Source organism: Festucalex cinctus, chromosome 18 (assembly GCF_051991245.1).
Source record: "Festucalex cinctus isolate MCC-2025b chromosome 18, RoL_Fcin_1.0, whole genome shotgun sequence".
Classification (NCBI taxonomy): Eukaryota; Metazoa; Chordata; class Actinopteri; order Syngnathiformes; family Syngnathidae; genus Festucalex; species Festucalex cinctus.
Genome location: NC_135428.1, coordinates 8,733,635 through 8,751,494, shown reverse-complemented (window position 1 = coordinate 8,751,494; position 17,860 = coordinate 8,733,635). Strand labels below are relative to the sequence as shown.

The 17,860-nt window shown below is 38.5% G+C and overlaps 2 protein-coding genes across 2 annotated transcripts; one reads left to right on the top strand and one right to left on the bottom strand.

Moving 5' to 3' along the window:
- Nucleotides 1-5,008: 5,008 nt before the first annotated feature.
- On the bottom strand, nucleotides 5,009-9,365 carry LOC144006271 (LRRN4 C-terminal-like protein). Its single transcript, XM_077505034.1, has 2 exons — nucleotides 9,292-9,365; nucleotides 5,009-7,794 (listed from the first exon to the last, which is right to left on the bottom strand). Exon 2 carries the CDS (start codon nucleotides 7,775-7,777, stop codon nucleotides 7,052-7,054), a length of 726 nt encoding a protein of 241 aa, XP_077361160.1. The 5' UTR covers nucleotides 7,778-7,794; nucleotides 9,292-9,365; the 3' UTR covers nucleotides 5,009-7,051.
- Nucleotides 9,366-12,938: 3,573 nt separating this feature from the next.
- LOC144006626 (uncharacterized) lies at nucleotides 12,939-17,202 on the top strand. Its single transcript, XM_077505561.1, has 2 exons — nucleotides 12,939-13,998; nucleotides 14,182-17,202. Exons 1-2 carry the CDS (start codon nucleotides 13,329-13,331, stop codon nucleotides 15,129-15,131), a joined length of 1,620 nt encoding a protein of 539 aa, XP_077361687.1. The 5' UTR covers nucleotides 12,939-13,328; the 3' UTR covers nucleotides 15,132-17,202.
- Nucleotides 17,203-17,860: the final 658 nt, after the last annotated feature.

The following is a 17,860-nucleotide window of genomic DNA, read 5'->3' as shown; positions in this document are numbered from 1 at the left end:
TATATATCATATTCAATATTCAAGATTCTTAAAAAATAAATAAATATATAAATAGGATTTATTTATTTATTTATTTATTTTTTTTTTTATTTATTTAACGCATCTCAACCTTTTTCCACATGGCTCATCCAGAGATCATCAGGGAGTTTCTTGAACCAATTGGCTGCACTGAGAGAAAAGGGGGTCTCCTACCTTTCAGTTCTTTATTTGTAAAGAAAGTTGAAAATATTGCATACATTTTGTTCCACATCACGATTGTATTCCACTTTTAGTGTTGATTCAAAAAAAAAAAAAAAATCCAGGTTTGAAGCCTGAAATGTGGCAAAGGATAAAATAAAAAAAAAAATACAAAATGTTCATGATTGTCCTGCTTCATTTTATGGTGATTCTGCACACACACAAAAAACAAACAAACATAAAAAAAAATGATAAATCTCAATGCATCCCAACCTTTTGCCACATTTATCATTCCAAAATCATCAGGGAACCTCTGAAGTTAGTTGGCTGCACTGAGAGAAAATGGTGTGTCTTACTTGTCAGTTTTTTATTTGCAAAGAAAGTTTCAATAATTGCATACATTTTGCTTCCCTTCACGATTGTATTCCACTTAAGTTTTGATTCTTCACAAAAAAAAAAAATCTTAATGTTTGAAGCCTGAAATGTGGCAAAAGGTCAAAAAGTTCTAGTCTAATACTTTCACAAATTACCGTCGCTGTAAATAAAGTAGTCGCTGCAGATTTGGAATATTGAGATTTCCCTTTGACGCTCTGAAATTGGGCACAGTGAGAACAGCTGCTCTGCTCAGGGATCTGGCAAGGTTAAATACAGCTCTGGCTTCATGTCCCTGCAGGTTTATTACACGGTTAAAGACCCATATGGCAAGCAGCACCCACTGAGATCATCCCGCAAGCAAATCAGGTATATTGCACCGCTAATAACTCTTCTATAATACTATTGAGTAGGGATGGGCGAGTACCGATACAAAGTATCTTATCGGATTTATTTCGTACCCGTATTTGCCGCCCTCTCTTATGGCCATTTTACAATCGGGAACTAGGAATTAGAAAAAAAGAAAATTGATATTAATTTCATGCTATATTGGTCTTTCTTTCAAATGATCTGTCATTGTTTATTTTGGGGGAAATTTTGTTTCAAAACTACTTGTATTGTTGTTGACTACTTGAGTTCAATTCTCCAACTGGTTTCAGTCTTTTAAAAAAAAAAAAAAAAAAAAAAATGTTATTGAACATCCCTACTTTTGAGCCTCAATGAACAAATATCATTTTCTGCTCATGTTTTTTTTTTTTTTTTATCAAGCCTATGCTTTATAGCAAATGATGCTAAAATGATTACGCATAAGTCAGGAACAAAAGGTGCAACTCATTTCCAGCCCATGAATTAATAGCTCTAAAATATTGGACTTTTTTTTTTATTTGATCGTACTAATTTTAATTCCTTCGGGGAAATTAAATTTATGTCGATCAAAGGTGAGATCATGGACAGAAAAGCACACAGCCACTACTAAGCATATTTGAGATAAGACAAGTAATTTTATTTATTTATATTGTATCAATTCATTATGATGATGATGATGATGATGATGATCCCACATTGAATGCATTTACTGTATCCACTTTGACTGTCATACAATTGTATGTCGTTTATGTTGTGCCTGTGTTCTGAGTGGGAATAAATGCCGTCGCCCTGAGGTCACATCCGATTGTTTGTGTGTGACAGTCTTGATGGATAACTCGGTCTCTTGCCTATATGTTCCGTTGTACAATGGCTGGTTGCCATGGTTACCTGAATTCCCGCACATGTAATGAAAAAGCTCTCTCGCAGAGCACACTGATGGAAAAAGTCAAGCAAACAATTTAAATGTCTCTTAAAAAAAATAAAATAGTGGCGCAAAAAAACTCGTGTTCGTTCCCATTAGATCAGCTCATTTCCATTCCCGCTTCATTCTCACTGAGATGATGCTTAGGCAGTCGCTCTACAGTAATGACCTCTAGTGATCTTAATGAGAACAGGACGGTGCTTTGATTGCCATTGGAGCGGATATAAAAGGTGTGCGAGTGTGAATCAAATAGCGTACGCAGGCACGTGTAATAAGCTGACACTTACACAAACCCGTCAACATAAATCATCTGACATATTCTCAGAAGTTAATCCTTTTAATGTCACGGTCGGAACAGAAACATCCATGGGAATAAACTCAGTTTGTGTCCTCCTTTGCCCTCTCTGAACTTGTAATATGTTCTAGAGAAAGAAACAGCGTTTACAGGGTGACCTCATTGCGACAAAGGAACCGAATGGGTGCTGACCTACTTATAAACATTTTATATGCACCATGAAAGCTGATCCTGGCAGCTGTGTCAGGAAATGATTATTTCTAAGTGCAAATGAAATACTGGGTATTAATTGTCTTATAATTAAGGACCAGTCTGTACCACCTTACAATAATCTTTATTTAATGACTTAATTACATAAGAGTGACACTTCTACTTGCCAAATAATGAGCTATTATATTGTGCTAATGCTAACTATGCATATCTACTGGAGTTTAATGGCATAAGCTGCCTTTGTAGAAAGATATGAGTTTACTGACAGGGTGGACATTTTTGGCTAATGTTATGCTATTGCTAATTTTAAGCCAATGGTGGACCTTTTTACTTAGTTTTGTTTTGTTTTGTTTTTGGTATTTCACTATGACAGAGTGGACATGTTGAATTTGACATCCATCTACATAAACATGAACATTTTATGTAAAATTGTAACTGTAAATACTCTGTAACTAGAAAATTTTCAACCACCATTTAAGACAGAGAAAATTTGAAATATTGATTTTTATTTTTATTTTATTGATTTTTTTATTTTATTTTTTATTTTATTTTTTTATTTTTTTTTACCAGGCAGCTTTTAAGACAGGGTGGACAGTAGTTCAAGATGTAAAAATGTTCAATGTGGTCATAAAAAATAGATAATAGAATACATACATGATTAAAATGACTAGTTTTATCAAATAACTTGAATTAACCTAAGTTTAATGCATATTTGATTTATTCAGTCACTTTTGACAGAGACTGCACCAACTGTAGTCAGCAGAGAAGTGAGTGGGACATGCCAGAACCACAGTGGGGAAAAAATGATATAAAATGAAGGAAACACATTTAAAGAGACATGTCATTGTACTCATTTCTGTGCAAATGTTTAATGGCCACTTACATTAAGATTCAGAGTTTGATTAATATGATACATTTTCATGATTACAAAGTGATTCTGACAAGGACACCAAAGGCACTTTATAGTGATGTAGTTTGTTGCCATTTTTTGGTATGACTTCAAGTTAGAAAATAGACATACTCACTTCAGCTCAAAATGTGATAATAAGAGAACATTTAGATGAACTGATGGATGATGCATTTTAATGTTGCAACCAGCAGAGAGCAGCAAAGATCGAACACTAGTAGCTAATGAAGGCTGGTAGACAAAACATGCTACCTCCTCACTGCATGTTTCAAATTGGGAACACTTGAGTTCACAGCCATTATTGCAACAATCAAAAATGAACAACTGTTCAGCATTAGTCCACACACATAACAAACACATGAATACAAATCCACTTGCGTCACCCTGAGTCACCAAATCGCAGATAATCCAGGAACTTGGTGACACGTACGCAAACAAAAAAGTACCTTGCTGTGAGCCCAAATTTAGTGAATGCAGTTTTTGTCTGTCACAAACGACACGTTTCTGATGAATGGGTGACTCAAGATGACTTGTTTGTGATGGTGATAACTCATCAGATGCAAACCATGTTGCAGAAACTGTCCACGTACAAGGAAAGAGTCACCAGACGTAATCTGCTTTGTCACTCACTCAAGATGCTGGAAATGACAAACAGTACACAAGAAAGTCAAAATGTGCTGGTTCTTATCAAATCTACACTGAGTGGATACAGTGGATAGTGGTTTGAATCTCGGCTGTAGTCGGCCTGTGTAAAGTTTGCGTGTTCTTTCATGTTTTCTTTAGGTACTCCGTCTTCCTGTCATAGCCCCAAAACATGCGTGCAAGATTATTAAAAAATATTTTTTTTTTCTTTCTTTTGAGAGAGATTAGATCAGATTAATTAACTCTGACTGTGAAACTTTTTTTTTTCCTTTTTTTTTTCTTTTTTTTTTTTTTAGCATGTTGACATTTTCAAGACCCACAGAATTCTGTGTTAAATCACCGAATCTGCCCAATTGTGTGAATGCTAAAAACATTCACCACTTACTTCGGTTCTTTACTTATTTTTATTATTCTCCTCACTTTTTTTGTCGTCATTCATCTCCCATATGCAGCATACGATTTACACCATTCCAATTTCAACTTGCTCCAAAGATTCATGCCACTAGGGCCCATATTTTTCTCATTTAACATATTTACAGTTTTCACACATTTAATTTCAGATTTTCCTCATTGATTTTTTTTTATTATTTTTTTTAATTGGACAGACATTCAAATCCAACTTTGCACTCCCACACCCTTCCATACATATTATTCCCAGGTGTTAAAGTGCATTGGCCCGCAAGCAAGGGTTCGGGGGTTTGAATCCTACTTCCAACTGTACATCGCAAATGTTTCCATGGGCATATATACCAAATATCATATCGGGAAATATGTATAATATTATATATAACATAATAGTTAGTGTTATGTCACATTAATATTATTTGAAAGCATTCCACACACATTCAAATTAACATTCAGCTTTCAGCATTCTGACGCAATTTCTCCAGAAATTGCACTTGTCTAGTTAAAGAATGCAGCTTTCACCATGGAGGGGAAAAAAAAAAAAAAAAAAGCATTCTGTAAACTGGAAAATTTGAAATGCTGGACGACATTCTTTCTTATCATGGCTTCATACCAGCCAAGTAACGGAAGACTGTCAAATCTCAGCCTCATGAAATCCATACCCACACACAAAAAAAAAAAAAAAAAAACTTTTACCACAGCTGCAAAAACTATGATGAACACTTAAGCTCAAACTTCCGACAACATGACAGATGGAGCAACACAGCCATTCAAAAACTGTTAGCAGCAAAGACACACAGTTGAACTGCAATAGTATTTAATAGAACCATTAAGAAATGTATACAGTGCAGCAGTACGAATTCAGAATTTGATGTGCGTGATTGGTTGTTACCTGACAAAAAAAAAAAAAAAAAAAGTAACATTCTTGGCAAACAACAAAAACACTTCTCACAGAGAAAAAAACAGTAAAGCATAAAATCAATGCCACATACAATATTTTGTCATTAGATTGATATCATACCGCAAGCGAGTCAGTTATGGATCTTAAATATTAGCTTTATCTTTATGTAATCTGTACATCATCACCTTACAGATGGCTTTACTCTGAACAAATGACATTGTTGGGATTTTTTTGGAATGTTTCCCGTCCAGTATTTAGATTCCTCATGGTGTCTGGAGGTCCAAACTCTAGCGCAGAAACATTCACAGCACTGGCTTAATGACTTCACTTAAAAAAAAAAAAAAAAAAAAAAAAAATCTGTTATCTGTAAAATGTGTCATGAGGGATTTATTTTCCTCTAAAACTTGGCAGGATGAATAAGTACCTATACTTCACTCCCACACATTCATAATGGTTTCTTAACTGTACACTGTTTAAAAAAAAATAAATAAATAAAAAAAATAAAAAAAACTCACCAGACTCATTAGGAATGCACAATCGGAGATCCGCATCAAAAATCATCAAAGTGTTCACATATTCGAAACGCTTACAATGCAGTTCTAATCTACACCACTACAAAAAGCCACAATAAAAAAAATATTTTGCTTGCATCCAATGGTATGATTAGGGTCTTAACAATATTATCTGACTACTGTATATAAAATAGAATTTGCACATTATAACAACAAATAATAGTATTATCATTAATATATTGTGGATCTGCCAATGTGGAGTAAACAATTTTGACTGGCAGATACCTTTAAAGGCATTTGCAAATACAGTGTTCCCTCATTTTCCTCTGCAGTTAGGTTCCAAAAACACCCGCAATAAATCAAATCCGCGAAGTAGTTAACTTTATGTTTTGTATTTGTTATTAATGTTTTAAGGCTCGAAAACTCTTCACCACTTTCACATGGAGGCATTTACTTTTTCTCTTATTGCTCTCGTTTAAACATTCTCAATGTTCAAATCTTCATAAATTTTTATAAAATAGGTACATTACTGTAAAAAAAAAAAAAAAAAAATGCCAAACTGAAATTTTGCTAACATAATTAAATCATAAAAATTACGAATAAAATGTTTACTTACTCAATTTTGGAATGTATTTGTATAATGTAGGCCAAATGCTCAAAAAAAAAAAAAAAAGTTATTTTGGTTTTTTTTTTCTTGTGCATGCACAAGTCAATACCTCAAGTTTTAATCGTTTACTTGAAAATACATTTTTAAATGTATTTGCAAATTTGTTCGAACATAGTTGCAAATCAGAAATGTTTGCTCCACATTGGCAGTTCTATGATTCTGTTCTCAATCATGTTAGGAAAAAGAATAATAATAAATGTATTTTTCAATCCAGTTTCTATTGTGCATCCTGTTCTATAATAGAATACTGTAGATTTTGTATTGGCTACTGATTTGTGGAATAATAAACAAAAAAACAAATGCATAAATATATTTAATACGTATAAATGTTTGCGTGAATGTATAAGGTCTAAATAAAATACTTTATCAAGTTTTGTTCCTGTATATATTATCCATCACATATTTATTTTTGTGCTGCATCGTAGTGTATTTTTCTCAGTTCTGTGGCTTTAACACTATGAAAACTGATATATTTTTGTGAGTACCGGTAACTAAAAAAATATAAATGTCTGCACTTTTTTTTTTTTTTTTTTTTTTTTTAAACTTTTTTTTATTTATTTATTTATTCATTTATTTATTCATTTTTTATTCTTTTTTTTTTTGTTTTTTTAAACAAAGAAAAACTACAGTCGTCACTCCAGTGAAGTGTCTCTTGTGAAAGTGCATTGTTGTCGCTTAGGCCTCAGCAGCGGCTCTCACGGCGATGCTGTGCTGCAGCTTCCTCTGCCGCCGACGCCTCCAGAACAGCGCAGCCAACAACAGGAGCAGCAAGAGCCCCAGAGCGCCCCCTATCAGTCCTGCTCTCAGAGACACACCGCGGTCCTCGGGCTGGTACATTAAACACGATCCCTCGCTATCTCCGGCGTCGTTCAGCGCCACCAAGCAAACCTTGGAGATGTTCTCGATGGGGCCCACGCCCCCGCTGCGCCTGTTCCTCCCAAACGTCTGCCTCTCGGTCCCGCCGACCGTCACCTTGTAGGCTTTCACGAAGGAGTAAGGAGCACACCAGTGGAGGACCACGTCGGAACCGTTCCAGGTTACTGTTTTCAGGAAAGGAGGCTGAGGTGCATCCAGTTTAGACGTTGACCCCGGACACAAACAGTTATTGGCGGCTGCGAGCTCAATACAAGCGGGCTGGTCCTCCTCACAGGGGTTGTAGTCGCATCTCTTCAAGGTTCCTCGGTTTACGGATATGATCTTAGGTAGAACGGTGGTAACCTCGTTCTCTGTGTCGTAATAGTCATCCGGGGGGAGCACGAGGGTCTCGGACGGGAACGCACGGGGTCTGAGGGGCCGCGTCCGATTGGCCCCCGGCTCTCGTTTTGTCGTAGGCTGGGAAGTGGAAGCACTTAAGAGAAGCAGGCAAATGACCATCATGGGAACAGGTCTGCTGGCAGCCATCGCACCGCCTGGAGATGCTACAAAGAACATCCTGTCAGTATTAATAAATACTTGTACAGTCACTTGTACCCCATTGGGACCTTGTTACGAGCTGGTATTTTTATTTTATTTTTATTTGATATAATGGGCCCCTGGTGTGTGAAATACACTGGTGGATGACACTGGTGAATGATGAATAGTGATTGGTTGGATGTAAAGTACAAACCAGGGTTACAATAGTTTTTGATTTTCATTAGTTTTTAATTTTTGTCTTTGACTTTTGTTTTTCAAATTCAGTTTGTTTTTGGGGCAATTTAGATTTTATTTTTTCAAAAATGCTTCATTTTATTAATTTTAGTATTAGTTTGAGTTTCAATTGAGGATTTGTTGATAATTCACTACTGTGCTCAAGTAGATTTTTAATAAATTAACCTTTTCTTTTACTTACGAAATTTGTCAACAGATATCTATACTTTATTCTACAAAGCCTACTTTATCTAAATAGGCTTACAATTTTCCCTCACTACTTTGCGGATCGGTTATTGCGTATTCACTCCATTGTGGGCTTTTTTTTGTGACCATTTGTGACATTTGTATCCTGGTTTCTGCTCAAAAGAGGCCATTTTAAGGTTAAAAAGAAAAGCTTGAAAGCTGTTTGTAAAAACAGACATGTCAAAAAATGTTCCACTCCAAAAGGAGCCCATCCTAGATGACTTAAGGGTGAGAGGCGGGTACGGGTACACTGTGGACTGACTGCTAGCCAATTATAGGGCACATTGACAACTATTGATATATACATTCACAGCTTGAGACAGTTTAGGGATAAATGTTTATCTCAGGTAGCCAAAGAAAACCCAGGCGAGCATGGGGAGAACATGCAAATGCTTAGCAGGAGGGCCTGAGAAGGGGTTCGAACCCACGTGCGAACCAACTCACTATGCTGCCTTTTGTTATTCGTGTTAACATGTTATTCGTCCAAGAAAAGTGTCATTTATCTAAATATGAGAGTGTTTGACACAATTAGTGTTGTACTTTCACTTTGTGTCTTTGGGTCCGGGCTTAAGTGTGATGTGACAAAAAGTTAAACTAAAGCATTATCTTCCGTAAAGGTCGAATGCTTGACTCAAGATGTCATTAAGTTTTGCCAGTGAAGTGGAACTTTGTTTGTTTGTTTGTTAGAATGGGGTCATAAGTGTACGGAAACATAATATTTAGTGGCTGGACTTAAAGCGGTGTATTTGTATTTGTCAGGATTAAACCTCATGTTAAGCCGTCGGAGGTGGCTCGCACTAATTCAACATTCCAGACCGCATTGCACAAGAGAGGGTCGGTGAATGCCTGCCTACACACACCCATGCGGGACACAGTGCAGCTCAGTCAGCTGGATCCACTTACAGGAAAGCTACCCATACGGAATTCTCTCAATGAATCAACACAAATATTTCAAATACAACTTGTTTGATTACACCGGAAACTTCTTCACATTACAATTCATTGCTACAAATTACTATTTACAACAAACATAACTAACTTACTTGTTGCTTGCAGAAGTTTCAGCAGTTGAAATGCTTTAGGGAGCTCTTCACGCCGTTGTTCTGTCCTCCACTTGTCTGCTTCTCCTTTATGTATTATTTCTGCTTCTCTCGGTAACTGCAACCTCCCACACTCCCCCCCTGCTTTTTGGACCCTTCCTGCACCCGCTCCACCTCCCTCCCTGTCAAAAGTTAAATGAGTCTGCATGCTTTGAGAAGAGTTTACGATCACTCACAGTGGATACAAAAAGTCTACACACCCCGTTTGCCAGGTTTTGTGTTGAAAATGAGACCAAAGTTAAATAATCTCATAACTTTGCTTGACACTTGGTGTGACTGTTGGAATTATGGTCAAAGAGTTCAACCTCAGTTTGAAAATTTTTGCAAAAACACACATAGAAAAATGGGTTAATAGACCGACAAACTCAACGTTAAATGTTTTGGCTGTATTTCCAAAAGGTATCACTAAAATGAATTTATGAGGGTTTTGAAATAGTAATCAGTAATCAACCTTCAAGTTTTTACGAAAAAAGCCGACTAGACCATCTGAAATTCATTTGGGTTTAATCAGAGGCACTTTAAATAGTAGCAGGTTTGTTCTGTTATTCAACAAGAGTTAAATTGTGATTGATTCATTCTGAACGCATCCCTAGTTATGAGAGGGTGTGCACACTTATGTAACCATATTGTCTGAGTTTTTTTTACTTTGTTGATGTCATCTATAACCTTTACAATTTAATGGTGAATAAGTTTTGAAATGACTTATCTTGGTCTCATTGGACATGGGTGTGTAGACTTTTTATATCAACTGGAAGTCATTATTTCTGATCAGGCCAGCGTGGACCATTTTGCTGCATTCCTTTGCACAACTCACTTTTTAAAAAATCCATTATGGGAATGTGTCTCGCTTGTTAATGATCTCTGATCACCTTAAAGGGACGTCGGAATTTTAAAAAAATTACTGCAGTGCTTTATTCACGAACGATTACTAAGCGACTCCAGACTGCTGCTCACGCCTCGTTAGACCTCTCACCTAAATAAAATGCATGACTTTGCATGGAACGTCCCAACAATGTCCAAACAGAAACGGAATGCAGCTGAGGGACATCTGCTCACCAAATAGAAATAAACCAGATCAGGACTTGTATGATGCCCACAGTACATTTGTCTCTTTTCGTGAACAGACTGGATGACTAAAAGGGAGATGTTGAGAAATTCAAGCTAAAAGTTTAACAGCAAACTTGGTATTTATAAGCAAGCTGTTAGAACATACGTCAAATATTCCATTTTCATCGAAACGCCAAATGATTTATTTGACTGTCTTCGCTTTCCCCCAATGGAACCAATAAAATACATCTGTCAAGTACCACAGAATTTTCGAGCGATGACCTGATTGGAGTTTGTCTACGCTCCCCTCCAAAAATATTGGAACATTCCTTTGCTGTTCACAACAAACATTGACGAGTTGGATACGATAGCTTTGCATCTGCTTATATCTGGTTTCAGCAACTTAGAAGTAGAGTAGATAGCATTATTTGGAACCGACTGCCACTGTTTGAGCAAAAGTATTGGAACTGATAGAAATAGATAGTAGTTAAAAATCACGTTTGAAACAACTGCATCAAGTATGTGACCTGTTAACCAAAGTTTGGCATTACGTTTTTCTAGGCTTTGATTGCAGGTTGTTGGTTTAATGTTGTTGATGATGATTTGTCCTTTTTTTTTTTTTTTTTTCAGAAGTTTTGTTGTTGTTGTTGCTTGTTTGGTAGGTTGACAGACTACAGACATATTTTTGTTTTTAAATTTGCAGACTAAATGTTTGTGAAGACTTCTGACCTCTTTTTATTGTAGCATCATGTTTTACGTCCAACACGATGCTGACCCTGTTGCCTTTGTGCTTTTTGTTCACCTTCATGATCCTCACTCCTGCCCTCTGGAGGTTGTTGCTGCTGCATGTCACGATGGTTCAACGTTCTTTCTTGTCAGCTCTCATATTAACTTCTGTTGTTTTCCTCGGGTAGATGCTTTCGACATCTGTTACTTGGTACAGCAGTGGTTTTGCGCTATTCCTTGGGGACATTTTTAAATGATTTTATATTGGCTTTGACCAATGTTCGTGTAAGCATGGTGATAAATGTGGCAGGCCTGTCTGCCTCACAGTTGAAAGTTCTGGCTTCAAATCCTGGTTCGGACCTTTTTTGTGTGTTGTCTGCATGCTTGTCTAAAGCTTCCACGTGTGTTATCTAAGTACAATTTCCTCCCACATTCCAAAAACATGTAAGTTAGATTCATTGAAGATGCTAAATCCCATTGTGACAGTATAAATAGTTGTTTGTCAATATGTGCCCTCCAAATGAGTGGCAACTAGTCCGGGATGTACTCTGGCTCTTGCCCAAAGTCAGTTGGGAAATGCTCCAGCTCCCCTGTGACCCTAAATGAGAATTTGTTACTTGGAATTCAGTTTTATTTCACTTTTAAGAACAATGCATATATTTAATCATGAGGAACTGTTACAATTGCTACTTACCTTTTATGTTTTGTTTTGACTTTTGACGCATGTGCCTGTCGTTCAGGGGTCGCCACAGTAATACATTTTAATTGAATCATTGTGGAAGTGCACTTTTTATTTTTAAGCGCTTTAATGAGCAAACAATGCATAATGTTACAGTGGCTTACACTGTAATATTAAATAACTGCTTCTGTGTTGTTGTTTTTTCTGGTGGGGAGTGGGGGTGAACACTTGTACATTCTGCATTTCTGTATTTTAATGTCGGTCATTCTGGTGGTACAGCGGTACTTACGCTTAAGAATGCTTTGTGTACTGTTCAGAGCGGTCTACAGCGCCCTCTGTAGTATTTCAATAGGAACAACACACTCAAGACTACAGTGTTGTCATTCATGTCTTGTGACGATGTATTTATTTTTATTTCAATTAAGCATTAGTCTGAGGGTAATATTAGGACTGGTCGTGCTACTCCGTGGATTGATTGTCAGTGTCTCTAATCAAAATTCCGCATGCAACCTTCTTGTTTACATCAGTGTCAAAGTGTTTATCACAGGAAGCCGAAAAACTCGGGGTCATTCTACTTGAATGTAAACCATATGTGTCTAATTTTACAAATGACCCAAAATTAAATTTTGCTCATACTCCAAGAATTACAATGTTATTCATACTTTTTGTCATTGCTTGCTATAAGTTACCTTGGCGTTTTAATTTCATTTATTAATCTGAATATGTTTTGTGCCTTTGTTTTTCGGTCTCACCGAAATTTTTAGAAAGCTTTTCCAAAACATGAATGTTTGTGTCTGTTGCATGGCGGACCAAAAATGCCAAAATAAAATGCATGCATAAATATATAAGTAAATGTTTAATAAATTGTTTAATTACGTCAGTATTTATGTGGATTTATGGATCCGATTATTTCAGTATTTCTATCAAATTATTTCGATATTTTTCGAATGTCAGAATTTGAAATGCACACATAAATGCTGAAATAATTGCTGTGAATAGTTTGACTCATTTAATTGCAAACGTTTTATATCATTTTGGCACTTTAGGTAGTCTATAAAATTATCATTGTTTTTGCTGCACGATTTGACTTGTTGCGCACTTCAGGCTGGTGACGTTAGCCCAATTCACTGGTCCAATCAGAGCGCGTTAGTAGTGTTACGTCATCTCTCTGCGACGGGTCAAATACAATTCTGTAGTTAGAGGTTGCAAATGGAAGAATCGACACAGAGAGCAATGTTTACGTCTTAGTAAGTAACGCAGTTGAACTTTATTTCCACACATAAACGGACGCAACTGTGTTTTTAGGAATACGCTTTGACATGATCGGCAAAGCTAGCAGGCTAATGCTAGCGCGCGGATTTGGGCCCTGTTTAATCGACGAATAGTCTGCATTGTTTTGGCCGATGACGTCAAACTAAGAGGTGACACCTGACGCTTACCATCTACTGAGCACAACTGTCGGTTGTCCATTTTGCTCATTAACACGAAGTTAGTTCCATTAATAGGCTACGCTAACTCAATCACAGCTATGGCTTCCAGGCGGGCAGGTTATACGAGCAGCGTGGATTCATCTTCATCAAATAGTGGCAACCGCAAGACGAGTATCAACAACATTCCTGAAAGGCCTGGGACAGAATCCTGCTACGACCGGAAACCAGACAAGGTTGCATACGGCAGCGTGAGTGTAACATCGCTGAAATCTCGCCTTGCACCGACCATTCAATCTGCCATGTCGGCTGCAGTTGACACTCTCGTGGGCGAGGTGGTGCTTGTGATCAACGAAACTCATCAAGAGTTGCTGCACAAGGAGCAAGAAAACGAGAGGCTCAAAGTGCGTCTGGAGGTGTCTGAGAGGGAGTTGAAGACGATGCAGGACTGTCTGTGCAGTGCCCAGAAGCTCATAGACCAGCTTCAGATCTCATACAGCGGCCCTCATAACATTGGTCAGTCGGTTTTCGCTCCATCTCTGCCCTCTATGGCGTCAAACGTGGACCGGGACCATCAGAACTCTCGAAACGGCGGAGCCGGCGTGGACTTGGGTCTCGGTGGTTCCGTGGATGACTCGCTTCATGGGTTTGAGCCAAGAGATGACTACAAGATTTGCCAGCTATCTATTCAACCTGATGGTTCTGTGACCAACCACACTATGGACTCTTTTGCAACAGCATCTCACATGTGTGCTGATACCAACAGATCAGGTAAGGATATTTTAAAATCCCTAAAAAAAATAAATGAATCTAGTAGCAACTCTCCAAAAATGTTAAAGTTTAGGATGCAAGACCGCATTCTATCCTAAAGGACCCTGTGTCGTAAGAGAACTTGACCTGTTAAATTTGGTTAATTTCATGCTTAATAAGGGATTTTGACTCTTTCTGCCACAGAGGAGAGACCGTCTCAGGGATCAGGTGAAGCTGGCAACTTTGAGATAAAAGTGGAGCAAGGACAAGCTTCAAGTGCCGCTCAGAATAACAGGAAGGACACAGTTGGCGATGGCGAACAGTCGTCTCACACCATGGCTGACCTCAGCTATGTTCAGGTTGGGGATGGCGGCGGTTCCCAGCGTACCTTCACCCAACCTCTGCGCCACCAAAGGCCTGTTCGAGAATGCAGCAGTAGCGCGCAGCAGCAGATGATGGATGGACAAAAGCCACTGGTGAGGACTTCGGAACCGGGAAGAGGTCACAACGTTTCACCAGGTCGAGCAGACGAACCGGCGGGACCTTCGGGCGCCGAAGCGGCCGCGGAGCCTCCCGGAGATCGTCCTCACCATTGCTTGGAGTGCGGAAAGACCTTCCGTCTGATTTCCAGCCTGAAGAAGCACATCCGCATTCACACGGGAGAGAAACCGTACCCTTGCAGCGTCTGCGGCCGCTGTTTCCGCGAGTCGGGCGCCCTCAAGACGCACCTGCGAATCCACACCGGCGAGAAGCCGTACTCGTGCTCCGAGTGCGGCAACTGCTTCCGCCACTTGGACGGCCTGCGCAAACACCGGCGCACGCACACGGGGGAGAAGCCGTACGTGTGCGCCATCTGCGGGAAGCGGCTGAGCCGCCTGCAGCACCTCAAGCACCACCAGCTCATCCACACGGGGGAGAGACCGTGCTGCTGCCCCTTCTGCAACCGCAGCTTCAAGGAGCCCGCCGCGCTGCGCAAGCACATCCGGACGCACCGCGACGAGGGCGGCCACATGGCCATCGGCGCCGCCGACGAGGCCGAACCCGACGCCATCGACGACATTAACAACCTTCACCCGGCGGCGCCGTCTCCCCAGATGAGGTTTGGAGAGTGGGGGGCGGAAGAGGAGGACAACGCAGTTGCTGACTGTGTGTAGAAAGCTAACACTTACATGGTGGAAAAAAAGTGTTTCTAAATACAGTGTTCCCTCGTTTATCGCGGGTTCATCTTTCATGGCCTCGCTGGTTTTGTTTGTTTGTTTGTTTGTTAACGGATTTTTTTTTTAAATTAAATTAAAGTGGATTTACATTTTCGCGGGTAGTTTTTGGAACATAACAACCGCGGTAAATGAGGGAACACTGTACAACAATGGACGAAGAATCGGGATTCATAAATTTGGCACCGACACATTTTTTTTTTTCCCACCCAAAAAAGCCAATCAGAATCTGAGGAGAGACTTTTAAGGAAAAGCCTTCTGCACTCTTAAGGTTTTGATTTGATTTTGATCAATAGTGAAGTGAGGACAAGTTGAATTGGTAACTGGTTGTAGAGCTATAATTAATAATAAACATCCATCTATTCATTTTCTATTGCGCTTGTCCTCTTTAGGCTCGCAGATGAGCTAGAGTCAACAGTGAAAATAGGATGAAAACATATGAACATTTTCAACTTTGTGTGCATATGTGAACATTTTTTTAAGGACATTTTCCTATTTTACATTCGTTGATGTTGTAAATAGTTTGCATGAAGTCCATCCTTCACCACTTGGAGCACATCGTATTGACTGGTCTGCTTCTCAGCAATTTGACAAAACCCGTAGCACATATTCACAATTAGAAAGTGCCTTACCTGATTTGAAAATGATCACTCAGTCCTGAATGTAATTCTCACCTGGTGTGATTTTGATCCTTATTTCCTAAATTGCACATATTCATAAAACACCAACATTTTAGGATCAGATTTGTCTGGCAAACATGAATAATTAGTCTTGTATAAATGCTAATACAACAAATACCAATAAAAACATTGATTTAATAAATATAATTATTGTATAGCTTACAGGGTACTTGAGGCATTATTTATTGATCATTACTTATTGTAATTGACAGCAGCCACATTAGGCACACACAACATATATGCCTTTATATAGAAAATAATCAGCTATGAGCAAATATTAGAGGCAAAATGATTAAAAAGGAGAGAGAAAACGAATGCCTAGCAAATTCACCTTTAGTAGTGTAAATATGGCTGTAATTTTTGTCTGAGGATTCTTTTTAATGTGGAGTAAAGTTTTTTGTTTTATTTCAAACTACTAACTCATAATGTAAATATGCTTATAACTGATATCCCTCCCAGTTGTATCCCATATATCTCAGCCTTCAAACAAAAAACATATTACCGTACTTTCTCCATGTAAGCTGTGCTATACTGTAAATCTTCATGAAAGATGCTCCAAATATGAAATGTTAGTCGTCATATACCCAGAGTGTAGTTTGCCAAGGTAGCTTTGCCCCTATCATGCTGTAGGTTGTTTTTTTTTTCTTCCTTCAACTGATATTAAAGGAGGCCTTTTTGCATGAAACTTTAAGATGAAAACCGGAAGTCCCTGTTAAATGTGCAATGACTTTTCTATGCTTGTGTTCAAACTGTAATGTACTGTTTCATATATGATAAATGTTACTGTACTAAAAGGACTTGTTTATATTTAAACTCTATTGGACGAACAATAACAATTATGTTATTTGTAAATATTTGTCGCTCGCGGAAATAGTGCCTGGGGACAAGAAATTGAAATGACAGTATCAAATTTAAACGTAACAAGCTTTTTTTTTCCCCCTCCACATCGCCACCTGCGGTTTGACCTGATGCACTGCAACACTTACCCGATTACAAAATCATGAGAAGTGTGACATCAACTGCAACCCGTTACTACTTTTGACCCCGCCCACCCAGCGGTTTTCACAGTAATGATGTTGTGCTTTAGACCGTCTTCAAGTTTTAACCTGTTGAGCGTTGGTAGACTCAAAAAATCTTCTACCTCACTTGAAACTTAAATTTGTTCTTTATTCCCTTTCTAACTAGTGTGCGAGTAAACAAGACATTACCGTCCAGCATCGTGCAGTGAGATCACAGCGCCCCCTTTGCACCCTCGCACGATCCCATTGCATCACGACTGTACCGCCGCCAGACAGATGGTGGCGGTCTCTGGACCCCCCCAAATAACACTTAAGTAATGACAGCTGTGGTCGCACACGCACGCAAACCGCTGATGTGTTCCTTTGGTGTGATTAAAAGCTTAACACAAAAGACGTGCTACAATTTCTGCATTATAATTCAATTTAAATGGATTTAATGGAAGTTGTTGCACATCTCGCACATTTAAATGAAATTTGCATCGCGTAGCACAGCCCATTCAGGCTCCAGGATTTTTATTTTATTTTTTTTTCCCACCGCCCGGGGCTAAAGAGGTTGACTAATAAATAGTTGGATGAGAAAAAAAACTAATAAATATATTTTAGAATATCAAATAAAACGCCAGAGAGGCTGAACTGGGGCCACATTTGACCCGGTGTGGTACCATCCGAGTCCGTTACTGATTAGCGAATAGTGTACTGTTGATTAATTAACTTGCCATTTACATTCCTATTATACTCTTATGTATTTAATCCACAAAATGCAAAAAAACACACACACAAAAACAACACAATTTCAGACAATAAGCATATAGTCCAACGAGGAGTATGCATCTTCAAAATATAAATGTACAATGAAAGAATACTCATTCTAAAACAATTATTAGCCTAATAGCATAATTGCCCAAGTCATTTTTAACTTACTGTAACTGTGTCAGCCATCCAGGTAATCCACTGTAATCGCAAAAGTTGA

Excerpts from the sequence above, each read along its gene's own strand:
- LOC144006626 (XM_077505561.1), top strand. The coding sequence starts at position 13,329 with ATGGCTTCCAGGCGGGCAGGTTATACGAGCAGCGTGGATTCATCTTCA. Across the intron at positions 13,999-14,181 it reads TGCTGATACCAACAGATCAG|AGGAGAGACCGTCTCAGGGA; the intron begins GTAAGGATATTT and ends TTTCTGCCACAG.
- LOC144006271 (XM_077505034.1), bottom strand. The coding sequence starts at position 7,777 with ATGGCTGCCAGCAGACCTGTTCCCATGATGGTCATTTGCCTGCTTCTC.